The sequence below is a fragment of the Coturnix japonica genome, chromosome 18 (genome assembly GCF_001577835.2).
Source record: "Coturnix japonica isolate 7356 chromosome 18, Coturnix japonica 2.1, whole genome shotgun sequence".
NCBI classification, from domain to species: Eukaryota; Metazoa; Chordata; class Aves; order Galliformes; family Phasianidae; genus Coturnix; species Coturnix japonica.
The window spans coordinates 7,237,214-7,258,889 of NC_029533.1; the positions used below are offsets into that span (position 1 = coordinate 7,237,214).

Genomic DNA, 21,676 nt, shown 5'->3' on the forward strand with positions numbered 1-21,676 from the left:
TGCTTTCCTTATGAGAAGAAAAAGGTAAATAAATTTTATAAATACACGTTAAAATTCTAACGCCGTTTTAGTTTTACCACACAGCAGAAAGTAGTTTAAAACTTTATTAATCATAAGAGTGCTCAAAGCTCCAGGTACCAACAACTGCACCTCTGGCACATCAGGATGACAGATCTGATCTTCAATAAGAGCTGCACAGCACCTTCCTGTCACAGCAGTTCTGACACTCCCGCTAGCTCAGCCAGACGGCTGCAGTGCTATTGACCGTGTCTTAGTAGAAACCACTCTTTTTATACTGAAAGGAAGCCATCTGAAGTCTAGATCTGAGTCTGTCTGCCTCCAGTTCTTGAAAAAAAGTTTCATCATCGTTTTGCATTATTGCAGTTTGCAGCTGTCGGATTTCCTTTTCCATTCTTGACCTCAGTTCTCTTTTTGTTTTCTGCAGCATCTGAACAGAACACAGGTATTAGCATACAGCATAAGGAAAGGAAAACACACAAAATCAGAAGTCCTTACTTGTGCTTGTGCTTTTTCTCTGGTTTGGATTTCTCGACGTTCTTGAGATAAGGCTTCTGCTAGCATGGAGAACTAAGCACAATACATGTTTGAGCTGAACCAGATAAAGAATTGAAAGGCTTCTAGTATTAAAGATATTAACTGCCTACCTTAGCTGCAGTTAAACTTACCTGATCTCTGTAATAGTTCTCCATGGACTCCAGCTCGTTTTGATGCTCTCTTCTTTGCTCAGCACGCATCTCTTGAGCATATGCTCTCAGGTCCTTCAGTCTTTGCTTCTGAATTTCCAGGCCTTCTTCAAATAAGTTTTTAAATATCTGTCAATAATTAAAAAAGCAAACAAAATTTTCCTAGAAACTTAAAAAAGATTTCTTGTTTTTGGGAGTACCAAACCTTTGTGAACATAAGGCTTAGATCAACCTATTTAATTTGAATACGTTGCTTTGTAAGTGTATGTTAACGGATTTCAGCTGCTTTACCTCCTGATGAAAGGATCATCACAAAAATGGGTCACTGCCCATGAAAAAGTGCAGTTACACATCTAGTCCTACTGGTACACACAGCTGAGCTATGTCTGTAATATTCAGTTAGCTGGAAATGTATGAAAAAGTCTATTTTTCATATTTGTTCAGTCAGGATGTGTAAGAGTGTCTAGAATAGCAAGGATACACTGATCGAGGTTTATTTTTCCTATATGAACTAAACTTTGAACGTGTGGAACTACAGCCCACCCTGCACTCTGTTGTTTAATTCAGGACGTTCACCCAGATTTCCAATAACAGGAAATCCAGCCTGCACTCACACTTCCCATTCATACAAAAGAACACTGCTGCACAGCTTCAGACACAAACAGTGCTCAGGTCGATAACAGTGAATTAATGCACAAAACTTCCTGGACTTTAAAAGGTGAGAACTGTGCAGCTACTCTTGTAAAATAAAATAACTCTGCCGGCTGAATTTAGCTGTGATGTACAGCCCTAAATAGAGTTCATCTGTCCAGAAGTCCACTTTATTTAACAAAGATGAGCGAAAGTAGTTTTTTTGTCAGTTTCCATAACTGAAAATGTAGGTTATTTTCTTTGGATAGTAGCTATGGGAACAACCTCTTAATTCTCCTGTTTCTGAAAACTCGGTTCTCCAGTTTGTCTTGATGTTAACCTTGTTTTTCCATGCTGACAGTGAACCTTTTTCTCCTTTCCTTAACACTATCAAGCATCCTTCTTTGCTTTACAGCGGCCTGCCTTCCACCATCTCAGTGTTTCCAAAGAAGGAACCTTTTCATCATGGCTTTGACTGCCCAGCCACTTAATCCTGGCTCCTTTGTTCTGTTCACTTAAGTTGCCTCTGTCTACTTCTACCATTATTTGTACTACGATACTACAGGTCCTTAGCAATGGTGTCCAAACAATACAGAAGAATTCCATGCTTGCAAAGTGAAACAACTTGGACTCACCCTTTCTTCCCTTGTCCTAGCCCGCATCATCTTGGCACGCAGCTGGACACGGTAATCTTCATAGTATTTCCTGGCTCTAACAACTTGCTGGCGTTTCTCTCTCACCTTATTCTCAGTCCATTTCTGGCGGTAGATGCGCTGCTTAAATTCTTGCTAAATGGAAAAAAGTTGCTGTAAGACCACCAAGCTCTCAATAGATTTGCTGTAAGCCAACTTTTGTTGATCGTTTCTAATAGGGTCCTTAACTAAGAAACTCCTTATCCCAGTTTTAAAGCTTTAAAATACAAATGCAATGTAATCACTGCTGACTTGTGCCATCAACAGTACTATATAATTAAGGAGTCAGAGTTGCCATAGTTGCTGGTGCTTTTAACATGAAAAGCAGCAGCCTGAAGTTTCTCTTCCTTGTGTGTTCTCAGCTTGTTTGTGTTTTACAGCAGCAGCTAAATGCAGTAGTAGTATTCCATTCCAAATGGCCACGCAGCAAAGAGGTTACGTGGCATTTGAGACCACAGTTACTCAAAAGGCATAAAGTTGTCATAAAATAAGAAGCCCTTTTAATGTACAGGGAGGATTTTAGCTACCTCAGTGTGAAGGTTTCCGTATTATGTAACAAATACCCTTCAAAGAACATACCAGTCTCTTGTTGTGGTCTCGATCTTTTTTAATAATTGCAGCAAGTAGCTCGTGCTTCTTCAGGGCTTGTTGAATCTGGAAGTTTAATTGAAAAAAGAAATAAAAAATAGTAACTTGTAATATTCTGCAGAACGGGCATTTGTATGTAGGAGCTGTCCCAGAAATATTGCCTTTTTACTATGCTGTTTATATTGAGTTAATGTGCATAAGGTAATCACTGTAGCAAACACTACTAATGATGCTGATAACATAGACCTTACAAATATAAGTTCTGTTAAATAGAAATGTGAGTGTAAATAAGCAGTATCCGTGCTCTATCTCACAGCTGAGACATGCAGTGTGAAAAGATGTGTTCAGGATGTGCGTGTCCTTATTCATGCTGCAGAGAGTCAGGATGATTTTACTGTGAGATACCTTTCTGTCAGAAGTGCTATCCCTGCTGATGCTTAAAAGGTAAGAATATGAACACTCACTTCATTTTGGAGTTTGAGTCTAGCCCTGCCAGAAGCTGCTTTAAGCTGTTGAGTCTGCGCGAGCTGCTGCCGCCACATTTTGTTCATAGTGTGCTGGGAAATATGCAGGTGGGGAAACTCTTCCAGTAGCTGAACCAGTAGGTCATCATCCCCGACTTTCACTACAGGGTAAAGAAAAACGTAAGCAATAAATTCCTTGAGACTACATTTAGTGCTAAATTCTTCCAGGCAGTATCAGTCTAAGTTAGGAAATGCTTTGGATTGAACAGTGTATGCAGCTACCATGCTGTTGTTACAATGTCAAGCTCTATTCAGCAGCACACAGGATCTCTCTCAATGCAGCAGCTGAGAAACCAATCCCAAGTAAGTGGCTTTTTTTCTTTTCTGCCAAAGAACGGCTCTTATAGCTCAGGCCTCACGTCTCTCTCTTTACCATGTTTAATCCCATTTAGAGAGGTACTCCATTCTTTCTTCAGATGGTTCAGATTGTCACTAATAAGTCACAACTTTCTTTGTCTCCTTCATTGGCTCCAGCAACCTACACTTGCCAAAAACAAACCAAAAAACCCCAGCAGTGTCCTTGACCACCATTCAGGCACATCAGGGGATTGTACCATGACCTTACACAAAAACATGCATAATGCTGTTGGGCAGTACTGAGCTGTTCTTGGAACATCACTGACTCAGCAAAGCCTACAGCAATATTACTGTTACAACAGCAGGGTCTTTTCCTACCAAACATTCTGCTCATCCGCCTGCATATGGTTTAGCACCAACCCACTAAAGCTAGAAGCCCAGTTTTAAATAATACAAGTTCAGGAAAAGAAAAAAGTGGGGGGAAAAAAAACTGAGCTCAGAGTATAGAGGAGCAAACACAGGAGTAGCAGGAATGGAAACAAGCTTTGAAAATAATCCAGGAGAGTTTAAAGAGGTAGCAAGTGGGTCCGAGCTTTGAACTGTGCATGGGTGGTTCATATTTACTTAAAGCACTATCTTCCGTAACAAAAATCCAGACATATGGAGGTCATAAGAAGGGGAAAATGCTACAGCTGACTGGTATATATTGGACCAGTGCCTTTATGCTTGGAGTTCAACACATGCTTTCAAAGGATGCCAGTTTTCCACCAAGTATAGTTTTGCATTTCTTACTTGGAGCTGCTTTCTTTGGCTTCGTAGTCCCTCGTTTTGGAATCCATTGGCTGTATCTGGGATTCCAAGGTGTGGTTTTTCTAGAATAAACTTTCACTGGCTGAGGGATTTTTGGAGATTCTTTGAAGATGTTTTCCTTGTATTCTTGTTCCTTTGGAGCAGACGTAAAACAGACGGAGAGCAGGTATGAGAAGGGCAAGAATGACAGATCTCATAGTTTGGGTATCAGAATGTAAATGGCATTAAAAATTGTAGAATGAGAAACTGGAGATACTGAATTGAATTCTTCAGAAGTCAAAAATTTACCAAATGCAGTCCAGGGTTCAGATAAAGGTTACATCTCTATTGCATAACCTCAGCTCTTTTGCAGCACTGAGCAGTACTGCAGCAGCCTGTGGACCTCTACTGCAAAGGCTGTAAAAACGGACAGTGCATCTGAGTCAAGGTGTTTTTGTACCCAGAAGATGTGCATAGAGCCTGGATGGAGGATTTAGACAAGTTTTAAAATAACTAGCAAAATAATGCTTTACATACCAGTTCCTTGACTTCTTCTCTGAGTTTGGAAAGTCTAAGCCTCTCCTGAGCTTCATAAATTCTTAGTTCATTTTCATAAGCTTCAGCGACCATCTAGAAAGCAAAAGTAAGAGGAACTTCGCAGAGAAAATAACCAGTCCATATGGATAAATACCTCCTTAACTTTTTCAGAATATGGGTTAAAATTGTTTCTTCCACTTAAAACTCTTTTTTTTTCTGCAGTATGTGGAGTCTACATCTCTTTTAGCCATCTACAAATACAGCAGTACAAGATCATAAAAGTGGACCAAATGCCACCAGTAAATAAGGACATTCAGTTCCAGTGCTCTTAGCATAACTGTACTAAGAACAACTAACAGGTCTAACCCTGAAGTTACCTTTGCTTCTTGTGTTCTTTCATCCCTTTCTTTTTGCAACTTGTTGCGTATTTTCTTCATTTGGCCTTTTCTATTACTGCAAAACATGTCTTCTGACTCAGAAACGAGTTGATGCTGAGATGAGGGTGATGGTGGAGAAAGGGATCGTGTCCTGCTTGGGTACTTCAGGTGTGGTATGTCTGTAAGGAAAGGTGTTTCAGTAACTATCCAGCTTCAAACAAAGAAAAAAAACCCTCCAGCCAAGTTAAAAACCATCAACAGCAAAACTGAAATTATATCCAAGTGTATATACAGGGTCATTATAAAATGAGATTGCTACCAACACAGAACTTAGTAAAACTGTGTAGGTCGGTGAACAAGCTTTACAGAAGAAGGCCTTTTTCCCAGTCTAAAACTTGTGTGTCATAAGAATCATTACCTCGCTCAGCTTTCCTTCTGTGATAATCCATGACACTGTCACTGTGCTGGGACAAGTTGTCTTCATCTGTTGCCTCTTCTCTGCTACGCCCACCCAGAGCTCTCTTTAACATCTGTTGGACAGATTTTTGGGAAGGGGGTCAGGTTCAATTGTTCGTTCAAATTTAGAACTGCCACATCCAGTGTTAATTGCAGATTTCTTTCTCATTAATGTTAAATTTATGTTATTGCTTCCCACTGTTATTTCTAAGGCTGGCTTGTCTGGATACAACAAAGATTTGACTTACTGAATCTAGTTCTTGTAACCTGCAAGAAAGGTTTTGTGATACTTGATGCAGCTGTTGCTTAGACAGGTTTTCCTTTGTTGTTCTGTGGGAAAGAGGCTCTTCAAGTGAATCTACGGTAGAATATTCATATCTGGGGGAAAAAGAATCATTTATATTGTGAGAACTTTGAGATAAACGTTACCTCATACAATTCCAGCTCACTTTTTGCATAAGCACATTTTTATAGGATGAAGTAAAGCTCATTGTGTAAGGGCTCACAACTGTATTTAAGAAAATGTACACATGATGAAGTAGGAAAGAAAGGCTTCTGCTGGAGTGATGCAGTCATGCAGCTGAGGTTGATGCCTCATTAAAAAAAATAAGCTGTACAGGAAATGGCTCAGCTCCAAGAAAAACGAACTTGCCTCTTCTTTCTAGGCAGATGTCTTGATTCAGGACTTGGAGGTTGTGTTATTTGTTCAGTGTGTGAGGAGAATTTCTGATCTAAGAGTGAAGCAGCCGTAGAAGTCCCACATACCCAAGGAACCTTGAAAAATGATCAAGAGCAAAAATTCAGAATTACACAGTAATGTTCAGAAGTACCACAGATTATGGTAGGACAGATCCTACAACAGCATTTATAGAAGAACCATCTCAAGCCATGTGATCACACACACAGTAGATGTTTAAAGAAATAAGCCAGCAAAAATACAGGTCAGTTTAAGAATCATCTACAGCTAAGCCACCCAATGAGAATAGGGAAGTCTACATATCAGTGTCCCCATATACTGCCTCACTAGCCTGGGATTAGTGCCAGGTAGTGCACTAAGCAAGCTGAACTTAGTGCTGAGTATGGACTAAGCAGCAATTCAAAGCAAACAGACTAAGATAAATCACTTCTGTCCTTACACCAATGCTTTAGTATTGTTTGTTAGCTTATTTATTCAGACTAGACTAATTCAGGGTCAGCATGCACACACTTGTAAGTGTACCAACTGAAAATGAGTTTTAAAGGACAGTGCTTTAAGCAGACAAGTCTGTGAGAACCTCTTGTGGCTGCAGAAGGCACACAGAAAAAAGTGTTTTCCAGTACAGTTACAGAATGGCATCTACTGAACAGTTTGTAGGTTTTGAAACTAAATTCATTGACATCTAAACAACCTCATAACACCAAACTCTTACTAATTTAGAATACTGATACACAAGAATTGTATGTTCTCTCTGAATAAGACAAAGAGAAATAGTAACAACTTGTGATTAATTAGAACTCTACATGTACTGGTGTTTATCCTTCCTGGAGGAAACACTTCCTGAAAGAACTGATGTGACTGGTAAACTGTACGTAGCCATTACCTAATAACATTGCGCTACTAACTGTACTCCTGAATTGAAGTGAGAAGCCCAAAAGCCCAGAGGTGCCACAAAATAACAAGAAAAGTAACTGGAAATCCAAAAGCACTGACTGAGCTTCCACAAAGGTGGTGAAGTTGTAACATCTACCTTCACGTTGTCCTCAGCATCATTCGAGACCATCTTGTCTCCTGCTGCAGAATCAGATGACAGGTTAGTGTCAGTCACTCATATGGACTGCAATGTGCCTATTAATGTGGGAACAGCTACAAAAAAAATGTTATCTGTGGCCTTTTGAACTCAGTCATCCAAAGAGAACACGGCTATGACATTCGTTTCAGTAATTTTTCAGGATTTAGATTTTCAGTGTCATAGGAGTGCTATGGAAACTAGAAAGGTAATCAGTGTCTCCCAGGCAACAGAGAAAATAAGCATGAAAACTACTTTATAGACCTTTTCTACAATAGCAATTAAGAACCTTCTCCTCAGTTCAAAAATGGCTTGTTTGGGTCGCATCCCCCTGCTCAGAATAAGGTCATCCAGAGAAGTGATTTCTGCACTACAGGCACATCTTAACTGATTTAAGTAAGAAAGGAATAGTACCCGGGCTATTTTCTCAAGCACAAGTAGGATAGTATATATAGATAGGAAGTAACCTGTCTATATACAAAGCCAAAAATCCACCAAGAGAATTTTAAATAGACACACTGGTAGTTTTAGAGCCGTGTTTCCTGTGCTACAAATAAAATCTAAGGCAACATTTGACACATGGAGTTGTTCTGCAGGAAGCAAAATTTTCTCTCACCAGGATTCTTTCTTGACAGAAGAACATCTGAAACATCTTCAGATTTTTGTGTAAGGGACATTTCAAGCTGGAAGAAAAAGCAAGAAAAATGAGACGGGAAGATAATACATTGTTTGCTTGTGTATGGCAATCAGTGCTGATTTCATTGCTAGCTGCATAAGAACATAACCGTGATTAAATTGTCAGCTATACTGCAAACTGTGCAGGTATTGCATAGTATGCATCTCCATGTGTGCAATATAAACACCCCTCTCAATTAGATGGTTTTAAAATGAAAGGAGTATTGATTATTAAAAAACAAAGGACCAGTTTTTACTTACAGTAGGAGATTCCAGTTCTTGACTGTTAACCAAAGCTGCCGACCGAGTGTCCAGTCTCTGGTGATCTCTCTGTACAGGATCACAGAACCTGGCTTCAGCAGGCTGAAATGGTGGTAGCAAAGGAACAGCCTGGCATATCGGCTCCCTGAGTCTTTGAGCACTGGAACTGAAACATTCTTTTGGCAGTTCAGTGCTCTGAATGGACTCCAAGGATCCTTAAGAGACCAAAATAAAGAACTTGAAGTTAAAAGTGTTATCTGCAGAAGTGGCATGTCATTTCTGTATATCATCCGTGTACATTAGAGGGAAGATTAAGTATCTAATGTTAATTACCATATTTGTTTGATTGCACAGAAATGTTAAATTGAGCCGACCTATCAGTTGTTTTAATGAATCTATTTCTGTACATGCATAGGTATGACTTAACAGCATAGATATTTAAATTTGAGTGGAGTTCCAAAAGAAGCAGAATTTTTATTTGTGACTTATTTACTTGTATTCATTGACACATTTAAACTGCTGAACTGTTGTGGTAGTGGCAAAGCAGATACCAATTTTGCTATCTGTAGAAATGCTATACAGGTTAGTCTTAAAAATACATATTTATCCAAGCTCACCTTCCCCTCTCTCTGAGAATGAATAAGCAGCATTTCCAAGTCGAATTAACTCACTGGTAGATTCCGAACCATCTACGTCACGCAGTGGGACAAAGCATTCTGACTGGGACCTAAGAGGAATATGAAGTGATCAAATGTTTACTCTAAAAGTCTGTGCCTCTTCAGTCCACAAGGTGGAGATGCAGAAGAGTCCCAACTCTGCCTCAGTCAGCCAGCTAGAACAGTGTGGGATATAGGAGGCCAGCTTCCACCAAACAAACCCACGTAGAAGTCAGGAAGATGGATCTAATGCAATGCAACTAAAATGCAATCATTTAAAGGTGGGACAAAGTTCTTAATGAATTTTGCTTCACAGGTAAAATAAGGGAAACAACGCCATCAGAATTCTCCAAAGCAAAAACGATCTAGAGATGTTTTTCTGCCCAGCTAGAGGAGAAAGTTAGTTCATGTTCCATTTGAGGGATCTAATAGAGTGTTTCCTCCCTGCATATTGCTGAGAGCTACTTTCTGCTCTACAGATGTGCAAAAACAACAGTAACTTACTGTGTCAATGCATGTCTTCAAAGTTATTCTTACCCGTCAACTGATGAAAGTCTCAAAGGTGGCGTAAGTTGACCAGCGTTGCTTTCCAGCTGCTCTGGAGATACAGTCTGAATTGTGCCATTGGGCAGTAGGTCCATCTCATCTGTTAGTAATGAGGAGGCATTAATTTTCAGGAAAAAATAATTTTATATCTTAACTAAAAGGTTTTATCTCCATTATTATCAAAATTGTTTAAGGGTATTTATATGTGTATATATATAACATTATAAATACTTTAAAAATATTATAAATATGATATTTAAAATTACAGAATGGCGTGGATGTGAGAATCCATAATAATGTATCACCAGAACAGAATACTTTAAACATGGAAATCTGTCCTCACCTCCATTTTGAGAAGAGGATTCACTGGCTTCTTCTGTAAGATATTCCAACAAACCATCAAAGATTTCAAGGAGGTTTCTGATAGACTCCCTTTCTCCTTTCACAATGTTCTCTCCTTAAGAAAAGGTACAGTCACATATTAATAATTACTAATTTATTATTTATTAATAATTACTTTGAAGGTCTTCAAAGAATAGGATTTTTCTGAATGTGACTGGAAATCCTTGTGAAGGTGCCAGCTCAGAGCACAGCTGGTCACTCATGTATGGCTGCCCCCATAAACTTAATATACCTTAAAAGCTTCCTAAAGTTGCATATTTTCAGCTCTAATAACTGAAAGCTTACAGATGCTGTATCCAACTCCACTATACATCTATATAAACATTATATAGATACTTACATAGTAGTCAGGGTTATATAATAGGGCATATGGTTCTTATGAAGTATCCAAATTAAACCAAATGTATATAGTGCTTGTCCACAGTACAACTACTCACCAGTGATGTGTGACAAGCTGACCTGCAAGTAGTCCAATGCCAGAGAATCTATTACAGCTTGTACATTATGTGCATCGTCCTCTTGGCTTCTAGGAGTAGCTATGAAATCTGTTTAAAACAAATATGTACGTTTTATGCTATCAGAATTGACAGCTTCTTGATGCTGTTTTTACTTACTCTACTTTTAGTTTAAAAATACTAATTTGGAAGTAGAAAATGATTTGGTGAAAAGTTCAACAATGATATGATTGTATGAAAGCGTTAATGAAAAATAAGCATAAATTAGTATGTCCTGTAGATATGGGGATCCCATCAGCTGAAGTGCTGAATACAAGGATATGGTCCAGGTGAACAGTTTTCATTCTTCACTCACAGTGCACACAATACTCAGTGCAAAGTTTGCAAACCTGAACCTGTTCCTTGTAAAACATGCAGAGGCAGAAAGAAGCATCTTTAGGAATTAACGTCCCCACCTGGTACCTTTTCTCCTAAGATCGACTCATAAAGACGAACAAACACATCAGCTCCACACTCCGAGAGGTGCGTTATGTGCTGCTTTACGTGACAGCTCCTTAGAAGATCATTGGCAACGTCAACCCAGTCTATAAAGAAGGAGAATACATTAACAACAGAACCTAAAGACACGTTAGTACGGGTATATAGTTATAGGGAAAGATGGAACTGCTTCAGGTGCCTTTAATGAGGCCACATGTGCTCAGTGTTGGTGTATCATGGCAGTGATGCTCTGCACCCATTCATTGCCATTAGCAGTGAGCACACACAGCTCGCTCCGCTCCTACCTGTGCGCTCAGCGCTGCTCATGGCGCTGCCAACAGCCGCCAAAGCTCCAACGGCCCCGAGCGGGGCGGGCTGAGCCGGAAGGGGCGGTACCGGCCGCCATGGGAACCGGGCCGGGTTGGGGGAGGGTTTGAGCCTCAAGGCCGGGCCGCGTGTCCTGCCGCGATCCCCGCGATGTTGTCCCGTGTTTGGGCACAACCGCCCGGCCCGGGCCTACAGCGCTTCCCCTGCATCGCATCGCATCGCATCGCAGCGCCTGCTGCAAGGAGCTGGGCCGCGAAATGGCGGCGCGGTGTCTCAGCGGCGGCCCCGCTTCAGGCCCGGAAGGGCGGGCGGCTGTTGGGTTGTTTGGTGTTAACACGAATTAAATAAGGAGGGGAGAGCGCTGGATCCGGCGGCACGAGGGTGCAGAGTTCACTGTAAACAGGAGGGTGACGGGGCTGGTCAGGGAGGTGCAAAGCAACGAGATAATCTCCAAGGACAATAACGATAGACAGTGTATGGAGTGAGAGTTGGCATTTAGGCATACTGATCTGTGTGCTGTTGGATGGTGCTGTGCAGTTTCTTTAACCCTCCAACCCTCCCCTCACATCCTGTGTTGGAGCTCTGCGATCTCCTTGCAGCAAGTCATGCAGAACTAATGGTGCCTCTCATCCTTCAGCTCCTGCAGCGTGACAGAGGCAGCTGAGATCCTAATTATGACTAAAAATAATGACTGCCAGCAAGCAAACAGCAGTGACAATGACAGCTGGAACCGGGGACTTAGTTTGTAAATATATATAATCAAATGCACATATTGCTTAAATGAACTTGCACGTGTGGGAGCCAATGCTCACCAGCACTCCTGAAATCAGGACTAAAGCACAGGTTTCAATCCGATACACACAGCTTTGCCAAGCTCTTTTGATTTGCGTGTGATGGCTTCAAGTAAGAGAACAGGAAAATCAACAACGACGTTTAACTTAAAGGGGTGGGACACAGAAATGAGGAAGTTTTCTTTCGTAAAGGAAATGAAAAGGAGCGAGGTGCAGCCTCAGTGCACACACACAGAGCAGGCCCCAAGGTTTTGTGTTTCTTTGGTCCTCAGCAAGGTTAAATACACAGCGACAGAAGAGACAAAGTTATAAATAAACAGATCGGAGTGAGCTGTGCTAAGCTGCGTGAAGTAAGAATAAGAAGAGGCCGGATAATTTGCTGCTAACTTTCAGAGCCTTCACGCAGCCTGTTTGCAGATCCATCAGGAGGGTGGGTAGGTATGGAGTGTTAAATGGGGTATTTGAGGGGATAAATGGGGTATTTGAGGGGATAACTTCGGAGCTTGTTTCTTTGTGTCAGTGACTCCTATTGAAAATCAACACCCAGGAGGATCCACAATATAAAATCGTTAGGAAACAATTCGTGCCAAATCAAACCATCATTATGCTTTGTTTGTAAATCATTTGGGGGCCCAGATCTCAAATATTGAGTGTACTGTCAATGTGGAGGCAGGGATTGTTATAAGTGCTTATAAAGGAGGAAAAACAAGGTAGGCTGCAGCTTTGGCTGACAAGGGAGGTGATTCAGATGGTAGGAATATACACAAAAGGTATAAATAAATAGTGAACGATTCACTGATTTTGATAACTCGCTTCGTTTTGGGCCCCCTGTTCTTATCAGGAGGGGGTGTTGAATCGTAAATGCTATTCAGATAGTGTACAGTTAAACTGAAATGCAGTGCATGGTGTGTGAGGAGCTGGGAGTGGGATATAACACAATGTGTGTAGCTGTTAAACGCAGCTCTTGTTATTTTTGTTTCAGAAAAACCTCAGACCGTGAGTTCTGTGAGGAGGTGGGAGGATATAAATGGAGTGTGAAGGCATTTCTCCCTCCTTATGGTGTGTGTGCACTGGGCTGCCAGTAGAGCTGTTATGTACCAGGCCTCACCTCGTTGCTGTGCCCAGAGCCACAGGTGTGAGCTGTTGGTTCCTCCTGGGGCTCCCAAAGGAGGCAGATAAGCAGCGCAGCAGCCACGTCAGCTGCTCCATGTTTGCTGTGCTGTCAGCGCTGTCCCTGCGTGCACTGCTGCACTCCTGGTGACCTTTGAATGGCTGGGGAAAGTAAAAATAGTGACTAATAGTAACTGTATCCAATGCAGGTATGTGCAGCTTGGAAGCGTGCAGTGGGTAAGGGCAGGGTATGAGCGCGCTGCAGAGCATTTAATCCGGCTGCTCTCCTGATTATTTGTGGCCAACCTGTGAAGGCCGCGAGGATTTGCGCCTCTAACTCCTTTAATCGCCCGGAAAGCGAGAGCGGGGCTTCCAGTAACGATGACTGGATAACACAGCGACTGGATAACACAGCCCCGTTTATTTGGATAACACAGCCCCGTTTATCGCTCGGAGCCCTTGAGACCTTCCCCAGGTGGTTCCTCAGTGTCTGTGGGGCCGCAGCATCACCACACACACAGCATCTAACACAGCATCACCACACACGGCTGCGGCCCCTCATCTCCCACCCCGCCGTCCTCTCATCGCACCACTGCCCGCCCCACACCCCGAGGCCTCTCTTGGCCCCAGGCCCGGACCCGCCTCCTGACACCCGCAGTGCGCAGGCGCAGCCGCGGGGGGGGGGGAGGGGGGGAGAGGAGCGGGCGGTGTCGGCACAAGCCCCGCCCCCAAGGGAGGGGCACTTCCGGCGCGCAGCCCGTCAATCATTCCGAGGGGGCGGGGCATTGCGGCGGCTCGGGCCGCTTGTGTAACGGGGGAGGGATCTGCGCATGCGTCACCGCCCGGCTCCCAGCAGCCCGCGCGGCGCCGTATATAACCGGCATCGGGGCGGTGAGGCGTTCTACATTCTGTGGCCCCCACCGACGGCGCCGGATCGCGTCGTGCCCTTCGTCATCCTTTTTAGCGATCGGGACCGTCTCGCCCACCGCCACCATCGCCATGCCCGGGTATTCCAGCGACAGGGACAGAGGGTGAGTCCGGGGGCCCGGCCGGCGCCAGTCGCCGCCAGCGTCCGGACTCTCAGGGCGACCGCGGGGCTCCGCGCGCTGCTGTGGAAGCCGCTCAAAATGGCGGCCGGGCCCGTGGGCTGGGCCTGGAGCGCGGCTCCGCTTTGTGACTGCGGAGCTTCGTGGGGGCGGCGGGGGGGGATCGGCCTCGGCTCACGGCTCAGTTCACAGCTCGGCTCACGGCTCGATCCGGGGCAGCTGGGAGCAGTCATTGGGGGCGGCGTGTGTTGGAGCCGCTCGGGTGCGGGTGGTTGGCGGGGAGCTCCCCCACATCCCCCCCCTCGGGGGGCGGCGGGACGAGGTTTGTGTGTCAGTGGGTTGGCCGGGCGCTGCCGGGCGCTGCGCGATGGCGGAGCCTCGAGGAGCTGAGGGTTGGGCGGTTCCCTCTTCCTCCTTTTCCTGCCCTCGAAGGGGGTCGGCGGCTCGAGCTGTTGCTGGCAGGAGCCGGCCGGCTCCCGCTTTGTGTTGTGTCAGCGGATGTTAATGGCCGGCCCCGCCATGCGGTGACTGAGGGGAAATCAAAATGCCGGCTGCTGCTGCCGCCTTTGTTCCTCCTCCTCCACCCCCCCTCCCCCCCCGCCCAGCTCAGACTCTAAAATGGCAGCGCCTGGAAAATGTGGCGTAGACAGAAATGAGAGACAAAGGAAACAGCGCTGGCAGGAAGCAGCGGCCGCTCGGCTCGGTCCCCTCTGGGAGCGCTGTGCTGTGGTGCACGATCGCTCCCCGCACCCGGTGCCGGGCTGCGGCCGGACGGGGGGAGGCAGCTCCGCGCTCGGCTCCGGGTTAGCGCAGCTCCAGGGGCTCCATGCGGGCACTGAGCCGCGTCCAGCTGCGCTTTGGGGCTGCTGGGATCGGATGGGCTGCGCCGTGTCGCTGCTCAGAACAGAGGGGCACGAGGTTAATAAAACATTAACAGAAAACGCGTGTCCTCACAACGCACGGGCACTGAGAGGAGTTTGTCGTTTGGATACGTGGTAAAAACACGTAGAGGGAAGTTGTAGCCGGGTTTTGTAACAAGCCCTGCCTGCTTTCTGTAGGCTGATAAAATGGGAGTGTCAGTTGGGTAGGAAACCATTTTGATCATGGAGTAATACAGCGGTGTTCATGTTACTTCCTTACCTGTGCTGGATCTTGCCAGTAGGCCATTCTGTTTTATGGGAGCTGCAAAGTAATGCATTACTTCACCTTCTGAGTGTGAAGATAGGTGGATTGCTGCATCTGCCACTTAAGTTTTGAAAGCTTAATATCTCATAGGTGGGGTTGGTAACTCTGAACTGTGAAGTTACAGGGCATACCACAAAGACAGCGGTTACATAATAGCAAGAGGAGAACAAATTTTCTCTTGGATCCTAAATATTGATATATTCTCTAGGTTTGGAGCCCCTCGTTTTGGAGGAAGTAGAGCTGGTCCACTTTCTGGGAAAAAATTTGGAAACCCCGGGGAAAAGCTGACCAAAAAGAAATGGAATTTAGATGAACTGCCCAAATTTGAGAAGAACTTCTATCAAGAACATCCTGATGTAGTCAGACGAACTGCGGTATGTACCCACCCAGCTCACGCAGAAGTAAACAAGCACAAACATGCTTAAGGTCATGGGACCCAGCGTGCAGTAACTTCACTAACTTCCGTGCCAAAGCTGTTTCCAGTAATGAGGTTTTTCTTTTGCAGCAAGAGGTTGAGCAGTACAGGTCAAGCAAAGAAGTCACAGTGAGGGGCCATAACTGTCCAAAACCAATCATAAACTTCTATGAAGCTAACTTTCCTGGTAAGTGCTGGCCAACATATTGTTTTATTTTTTTCCTGTCTTGATTTACAACTTGTGAGTTAAGCTCTAATTTTCTCTTCAAGCAAATGTTATGGAGGTGATTCAGAGGCAGAACTTCACTGAGCCTACTGCTATTCAAGCACAGGGATGGCCTGTTGCCCTGAGTGGATTGGATATGGTTGGAGTTGCACAGACTGGATCAGGGAAAACGCTGTCTGTAAGTTGTGATTATGATGTGGTGTACTGCTGAAATCCAGCAATGAAAGTACAGCCTGGTGTAAGGCAGGCTGAGCTCCTGGGAAGAAACTATAATGTGGCTTTTTTCTTCTGAACAGTACTTGTTGCCTGCTATTGTGCATATAAATCATCAGCCATTCCTGGAGAGAGGAGATGGACCTATTGTAAGTATTCTGAACTGAAGGAGGACCTTAGCTGCTAGAGAAGGTGGATTTCTCACAGTCTAATTGTCCATGTTAATAGGAGTGCATAGTTCTTAATCATGGAAACCTTTTAAAGTGGCCCATGTGTGGTGTTTTGGGTTTCTCTTTTTCTAGTCTCCCAGGAACAGCCCATAAGCTCTGATACGGTTCTATAAAGTTTTACAGAACAGAGCTGCTCTTCCATTTTGGAACTTGCCATCCACTAGAAGCTACAGTGAATTTTGAGTATTTTATCACACATCACTGGCTTGTGTTTAGTAATGGAGATGTTACTTAACTTTGTTTACTTGGTTTGAGATACTCAGTTCTACTTCAGTCAGTCTGGCATTGAAGTGGTGTATAACAACTTTCTGAGTTAAAATGTAAGACTAGAAATTGCATTTATGGAACTAAATCTGGGCATCTTACCTCTAGTGTCTTGTGCTGGCACCAACTCGGGAACTGGCTCAGCAAGTGCAGCAAGTAGCTGCTGAATATAGCAGAGCATGTCGCTTGAAGTCTACGTGTATTTATGGAGGTGCTCCAAAGGGACCACAAATTCGTGATCTAGAAAGAGGTAAGGATAAATCTGGATGCATCTGTGTGAGGTGATGCGAAAACTGCTTATCTGACTTACTGGTTGATTTTTTTTTTTTCTTGTAATTTTTTTAGGTGTGGAAATCTGCATTGCAACACCTGGAAGACTTATAGACTTCTTAGAAGCTGGGAAGACCAACCTCAGGAGGTGCACTTACCTAGTGCTTGATGAAGCTGATAGAATGCTTGACATGGGTTTCGAACCTCAAATCAGAAAAATTGTGGATCAGATAAGAGTGAGTATAGATGGTAGCTGCATTTAATTGTACTACAGAAACAGCAGTGTTTGTTAAAACAAGGATAAGGATAGCGCAGTTAGCTCAGACTTCTGGGTAGACTTCTGTGTTTATGTTTTACTTAATGATATGTTAATTTTGTACTGATAAAATCTTTCTCTCCAGCCTGACAGGCAGACTCTGATGTGGAGTGCCACGTGGCCAAAGGAAGTCAGGCAGCTGGCTGAAGACTTCTTAAAAGAATATGTCCACATCAACATCGGTGCATTGGAACTGAGTGCAAACCACAACATCCTGCAGATTGTTGATGTGTGTCATGACGTTGAGAAGGACGACAAGTGAGTAGTTACTGGGGGAGGTAAAACACTCAGTATGTTTCTGACGGTTGATTTAACTTCTGTATCAACCGAGATGAGTTTAGTGGGTATTAAATGCTAATCTAATACTGCTAGAAGCCCTCCATGTTAAAAGGGGAAAGAAATTGCACAGTGTGGGTAGTGAATGTTTCATTATCTCTTCATGACAGGCTTATTCGTTTGATGGAGGAAATAATGAGTGAGAAGGAAAATAAGACAATTGTTTTTGTGGAAACCAAAAGACGTTGTGATGATCTTACCAGGAAAATGAGGAGAGATGGGTAAGTTGAAGCACGAACTTAAATGATCCACCCCAAAAGAATCAAGAGCACGCTTGGTCTAATTAGTGACCACCTGTGATGGTGTCCAGCTGTCTGACCAGGTGTCAGCTGAAAGGCTAAATCCAGAAGCTGTTGAGAATGTCCCAGTAGCTGTCATAATAATGGAAGTACTCAATTATTTGAGGTTAATCAACTTCTGTATTTTCAGATGGCCAGCAATGGGTATTCATGGTGATAAAAGCCAGCAGGAGCGAGACTGGGTTCTAAATGGTGAGTATTTCAGCAGTTTGGTAAGCAGGCTGCTGTCTATCTGGTATTTGATGCAAAGAGACTGATGAAGAGTTGCTTGTGTTACAGAATTCAAACATGGAAAAGCACCAATCCTGATTGCTACAGATGTTGCATCCCGAGGTCTAGGTTAGTACAACTCGTAATGCCAGTTGCCCAAAGTTATTTAAAGAAAGTCTATTGCTTTCTTTAACCTCTGCATTTTTCTAAGTTTTCTTCACATAAAGGTGCAGTCTTTGTGGCAAGGCCTAGGCATGACAATCGGAGGACTCGAGGGGGATGGAGGACTAGTGGAAGTGATCGGCTGGCTGCTTCCAGTCAAATAGAGAGGTGAAAACTGAGAGCATTGTGTGCCAGTAATCTTCAAAAGGCAAAGTTCATCCTTTAAACTACTCCCCCATAAACTGTTCTCTCATGAAATAAGCAGCCTCATTCACAGTTCACTTTGCCCTGGTATTTCTCTTCTCTCCATGCTTTGCATGATTTGCCATGGTGCAGTACTGTTAGTTTTGTGCATACTGTCTGCTGTGATCTGTGGGTCTTTGAATTTCGGTGAGTTTGAAATGTTGAGGAAAAGAAAAATCTTGAATGTTCAGTGAAATTTTTTTTCTAACCATGAAATGGAGAGAGCAGCTTTAAAACGTACTAAGCCTTGTACAAATTGGTGAGTACTGGCACATGAAATCTGAGCAAAAGTCCACCTCTCACCTTAGCAAGTGGGGCAGGAAAGCATTGGCTTTTCTAAATGCCTTTGAAAGTCGAAGTTCCTCCACCTATATGTAGTCGTCATGTCGAGACCTGCCAGAGAGAGACACATTCTCAAGTGAACGCTGGCTTCTTGGAAGTGCTTGCCTAGACGAGACAGTGCATAAAAACAACTTGGTGACTTTTGGGGGACAGGTATGTTTTTCTTGCAGCTGCAGTTCAAAGGTCTTGGCAAGACGAGCAGTGTGGCCCATTTTTTTTGAGCTTCTAATGAGTGTGTATGTGAAGGACCTTGTATGTTTTTACTCTAAGGTCCTCAAATGAGCACATGAAGAGGCTGCTGTGAGCTTTAGTGGCCCTACTGCAAGAAGCATTCAGATGTCACTTGATGATTTGTAAAGGGGACTCTTGAGTTGGGAATGACAAGCAAATGCATACTCCTTTATGGTAAGGTTTTGGATCACAGGGTGGGTGATAAGACGGGAACAGACGGAGTGTGCATATCTTCCTCTTCCACAATATTCGTGCAGAAATGGATAATTCTAACACTGTTCTTTGCAGCCATTATTTCATTGAAAGTACTATTGTCTAACGTTTATCTTCGATTTGGCTGTTGTGGTGTGCAAAACTTTGTACCTCGCTTTTTGCCACACTGCAACACTTTACAGATGTGGAAGATGTGAAATTTGTCATCAATTATGACTACCCTAACTCCTCTGAGGACTATATCCACCGAATTGGACGAACTGCCCGCAGTACCAAAACAGGCACAGCATATACATTCTTTACTCCTAACAATATTAAGCAAGTAAATGACCTCATCTCTGTGCTTCGGGAGGCTAATCAAGCCATCAACCCTAAGTTGCTTCAGTTGATTGAAGACAGAGGTTCAGGTGAGTGCTATTGTTAACGATGCACAGCTTTTCTCTCAGAACAAACTGGCAATCTTTAGCCTCTCAAAAATGGATTCATATCCAGCTTACTTGCCAGTTATGGTGACCTCCAAAGGTGTTAAAACGCTTGTGAGCAAAACCTGCCCTCACAATGCTGTGCTGTAGAGCATCTTGTGAGCTGTGGCTGCTGATGTCAAAGATGGGCTTCAGGCTCATGTGTTCTGCATTAAAACATCTTGCAGGGAGGCTCAGCTGTTTGGCTTCCTCTTACAGTTAGGAGATAACTGCATGTAACTCCTATTGGTGAGACCAAAGCAGCTTTCCTTCATGCCACTGCTCATATTACAGGGGAGAGTGTATGACCCTGCCTTCATTAGGGAAAGGGCTCTAGCTTCATGTAAATGTAAATCTTCATGTAATTCTGTGCCCAATGAGTCCAGTTAAAAACTGGAAAGCCTTTTCAGTAGACTTGACTTGCTGACAAAGGAAAAGAATGTTCATGAGTTGAACTCACCAGATGCTAATTAAATGCAGCCTTGATTGCTCTTGTCTATCTGATATCTATCAGATATCTTACTTGTCTTGTCTCTTTACTAGGTCGTTCCCGAGGTGACCGACGTGACAGATACTCTGCGGGCAAAAGGGGTGGATTTAGTAGCTTTAGAGAGAGGGAGAACTTTGAGAGAACTTATGGTGCACTAGGAAAGAGAGACTTTGGAGCCAAAGCTCAGAATGGGGCCTACAGCGCCCAGAGTTTCAGTAATGGAACTCCTTTTGGAAATGGCTTTGCAGCTGCAGGCATGCAGGCTGGCTTCAGGGCCGGTAACCCTGCAGGAGCTTACCAGAATGGCTATGATCAGCAGTACGGGAGTAACATTGCAAATATGCACAATGGCATGAACCAGCAGCAGTATGCGTATCCTGCCACTGGTGCTGCTCCTATGATAGGTTACCCAATGCCAGCGAGTTATTCTCAATAACTTAGTGTATTTAAATGTCTCAGTTTTTCATAATTGCTCTTTATATTGTGTGTTATCTCAGAACAGGATAGTTATTTAAGAAATGGGAAGCGCAGAAATGACTGCAGTGCAGCAGTAATTATGGTGCACTTTTTCGCTATTTAAGTTGAATATTTCTCTACATTCCTGAAACAATTTTTAGTTTTTTGTACTAGAAAATGCAGACAGTGTTTTCAAAGTAAATGTACAGTGATTTGAAATACAGTACCAGAAGGCAGTGCATGGCCTTCCAATAAAGATATTTGAAGACCGAATTTTCTTTCAGATGGCAATTTTCTCAACATGTGCACAACTTTACACTAATGGAATGTCAAATGTTTTTATATTCTAGAGAGGTTTCTCAACTGTGTCTGATTAAACATTTAAGCTTATATTAAAAACAAACCAGCCTTGCCTTGATTGGGCTCTAGATCGCTTAGCATGGCAGGCTCTGTTTGGTGGGGAAGAAAAGCAAAGCTGGCTACTGAATAGCAGTTGGAAATGGTCTTCTTCCTTGTCTGATTAGCATAGGGCCAGTTTGTTTTCTTTATTTTGGAGAAGATTCCTTGGAGTGATGGTGTAGCTGGGCATCTCGCTAACCAAAGCTCTGCTCAAGTGGTGTTGCTAACGAGCTTCTGCCACCAGTGTAGGAAGCTTTTTTGCAGCACCGTAACTGTTGCATATGTGCAGACTAGGCTTGAGTGTAATGTGTCTGCAGCTGTCAGGCCTTGTGAGTTAGCATGCAGGCTTACTATGAGCTTCAGAGAAATGGGAAGATCTTTAGTATTAAAACTTCAAATTATACTTAAACTGGTATTGAGCGGTGATTTCTTTGCGGCAGCGGGAGGAGGGAAGCGGGCTGTTGAGTGAATGGGGGGGTTCTTTGTTCCTGACATTTGTACAATCCCTGTGTGCAGCTGAAGCCTCACTGCTCAGCACAGGAGGGTTCTGAGGCATTTCCTTGCTGGGGTCAAGCAGAAACACTCAATTCTGGGCTTGTTACTGAATGC

The 21,676-nt window shown here is 43.6% G+C and overlaps 2 protein-coding genes and 1 long non-coding RNA gene across 5 annotated transcripts; 2 read left to right on the forward strand and 1 right to left on the reverse strand.

Annotated features, from left to right (window-relative positions):
- Window positions 1-88: 88 nt before the first annotated feature.
- Window positions 89-11,237, reverse strand: CEP95 (centrosomal protein 95). Of its 2 annotated transcripts, none has more exons than XM_015879565.1 (21): window positions 11,138-11,237; window positions 10,811-10,939; window positions 10,338-10,445; window positions 9,842-9,955; window positions 9,490-9,598; window positions 8,914-9,023; window positions 8,297-8,511; window positions 7,977-8,043; window positions 7,322-7,365; window positions 6,247-6,368; window positions 5,843-5,972; window positions 5,557-5,668; window positions 5,139-5,317; window positions 4,762-4,854; window positions 4,228-4,378; window positions 3,079-3,239; window positions 2,606-2,680; window positions 1,970-2,122; window positions 687-833; window positions 517-588; window positions 89-448 (listed from the first exon to the last, which is right to left on the reverse strand). In XM_015879565.1, exons 1-21 carry the CDS (start codon window positions 11,157-11,159, stop codon window positions 272-274), a joined length of 2,490 nt encoding a protein of 829 aa, XP_015735051.1. In that variant the 5' UTR covers window positions 11,160-11,237; the 3' UTR covers window positions 89-271. The 2 variants fall into 2 exon arrangements, with proteins under 2 accessions (XP_015735051.1, XP_015735052.1); XM_015879566.1 differs by having other exon boundaries at window positions 517-610.
- A 216-nt stretch (window positions 11,238-11,453) lies between these two features.
- Window positions 11,454-13,250, forward strand: LOC107322011. The gene is made up of 2 exons (XR_001558758.2): window positions 11,454-12,384; window positions 12,933-13,250. It is a non-coding gene; the product is annotated as an uncharacterized LOC107322011 (long non-coding RNA).
- Window positions 13,251-13,936: 686 nt separating this feature from the next.
- DDX5 (DEAD-box helicase 5) lies at window positions 13,937-21,476 on the forward strand. Of its 2 annotated transcripts, none has more exons than XM_015879556.1 (13): window positions 13,937-14,067; window positions 15,500-15,665; window positions 15,797-15,893; window positions 15,977-16,110; window positions 16,229-16,294; window positions 16,748-16,889; window positions 16,985-17,145; window positions 17,311-17,483; window positions 17,672-17,782; window positions 17,991-18,052; window positions 18,140-18,199; window positions 19,444-19,668; window positions 20,266-20,941. In XM_015879556.1, the coding sequence occupies exons 1-13, from the start codon at window positions 14,060-14,062 to the stop codon at window positions 20,646-20,648; spliced, it is 1,788 nt and encodes a 595-aa protein (XP_015735042.1). In that variant the 5' UTR covers window positions 13,937-14,059; the 3' UTR covers window positions 20,649-20,941. The 2 variants fall into 2 exon arrangements, with proteins under 2 accessions (XP_015735042.1, XP_015735041.1); XM_015879555.2 differs by having other exon boundaries at window positions 13,949-14,091; window positions 20,266-21,476.
- Window positions 21,477-21,676: the final 200 nt, after the last annotated feature.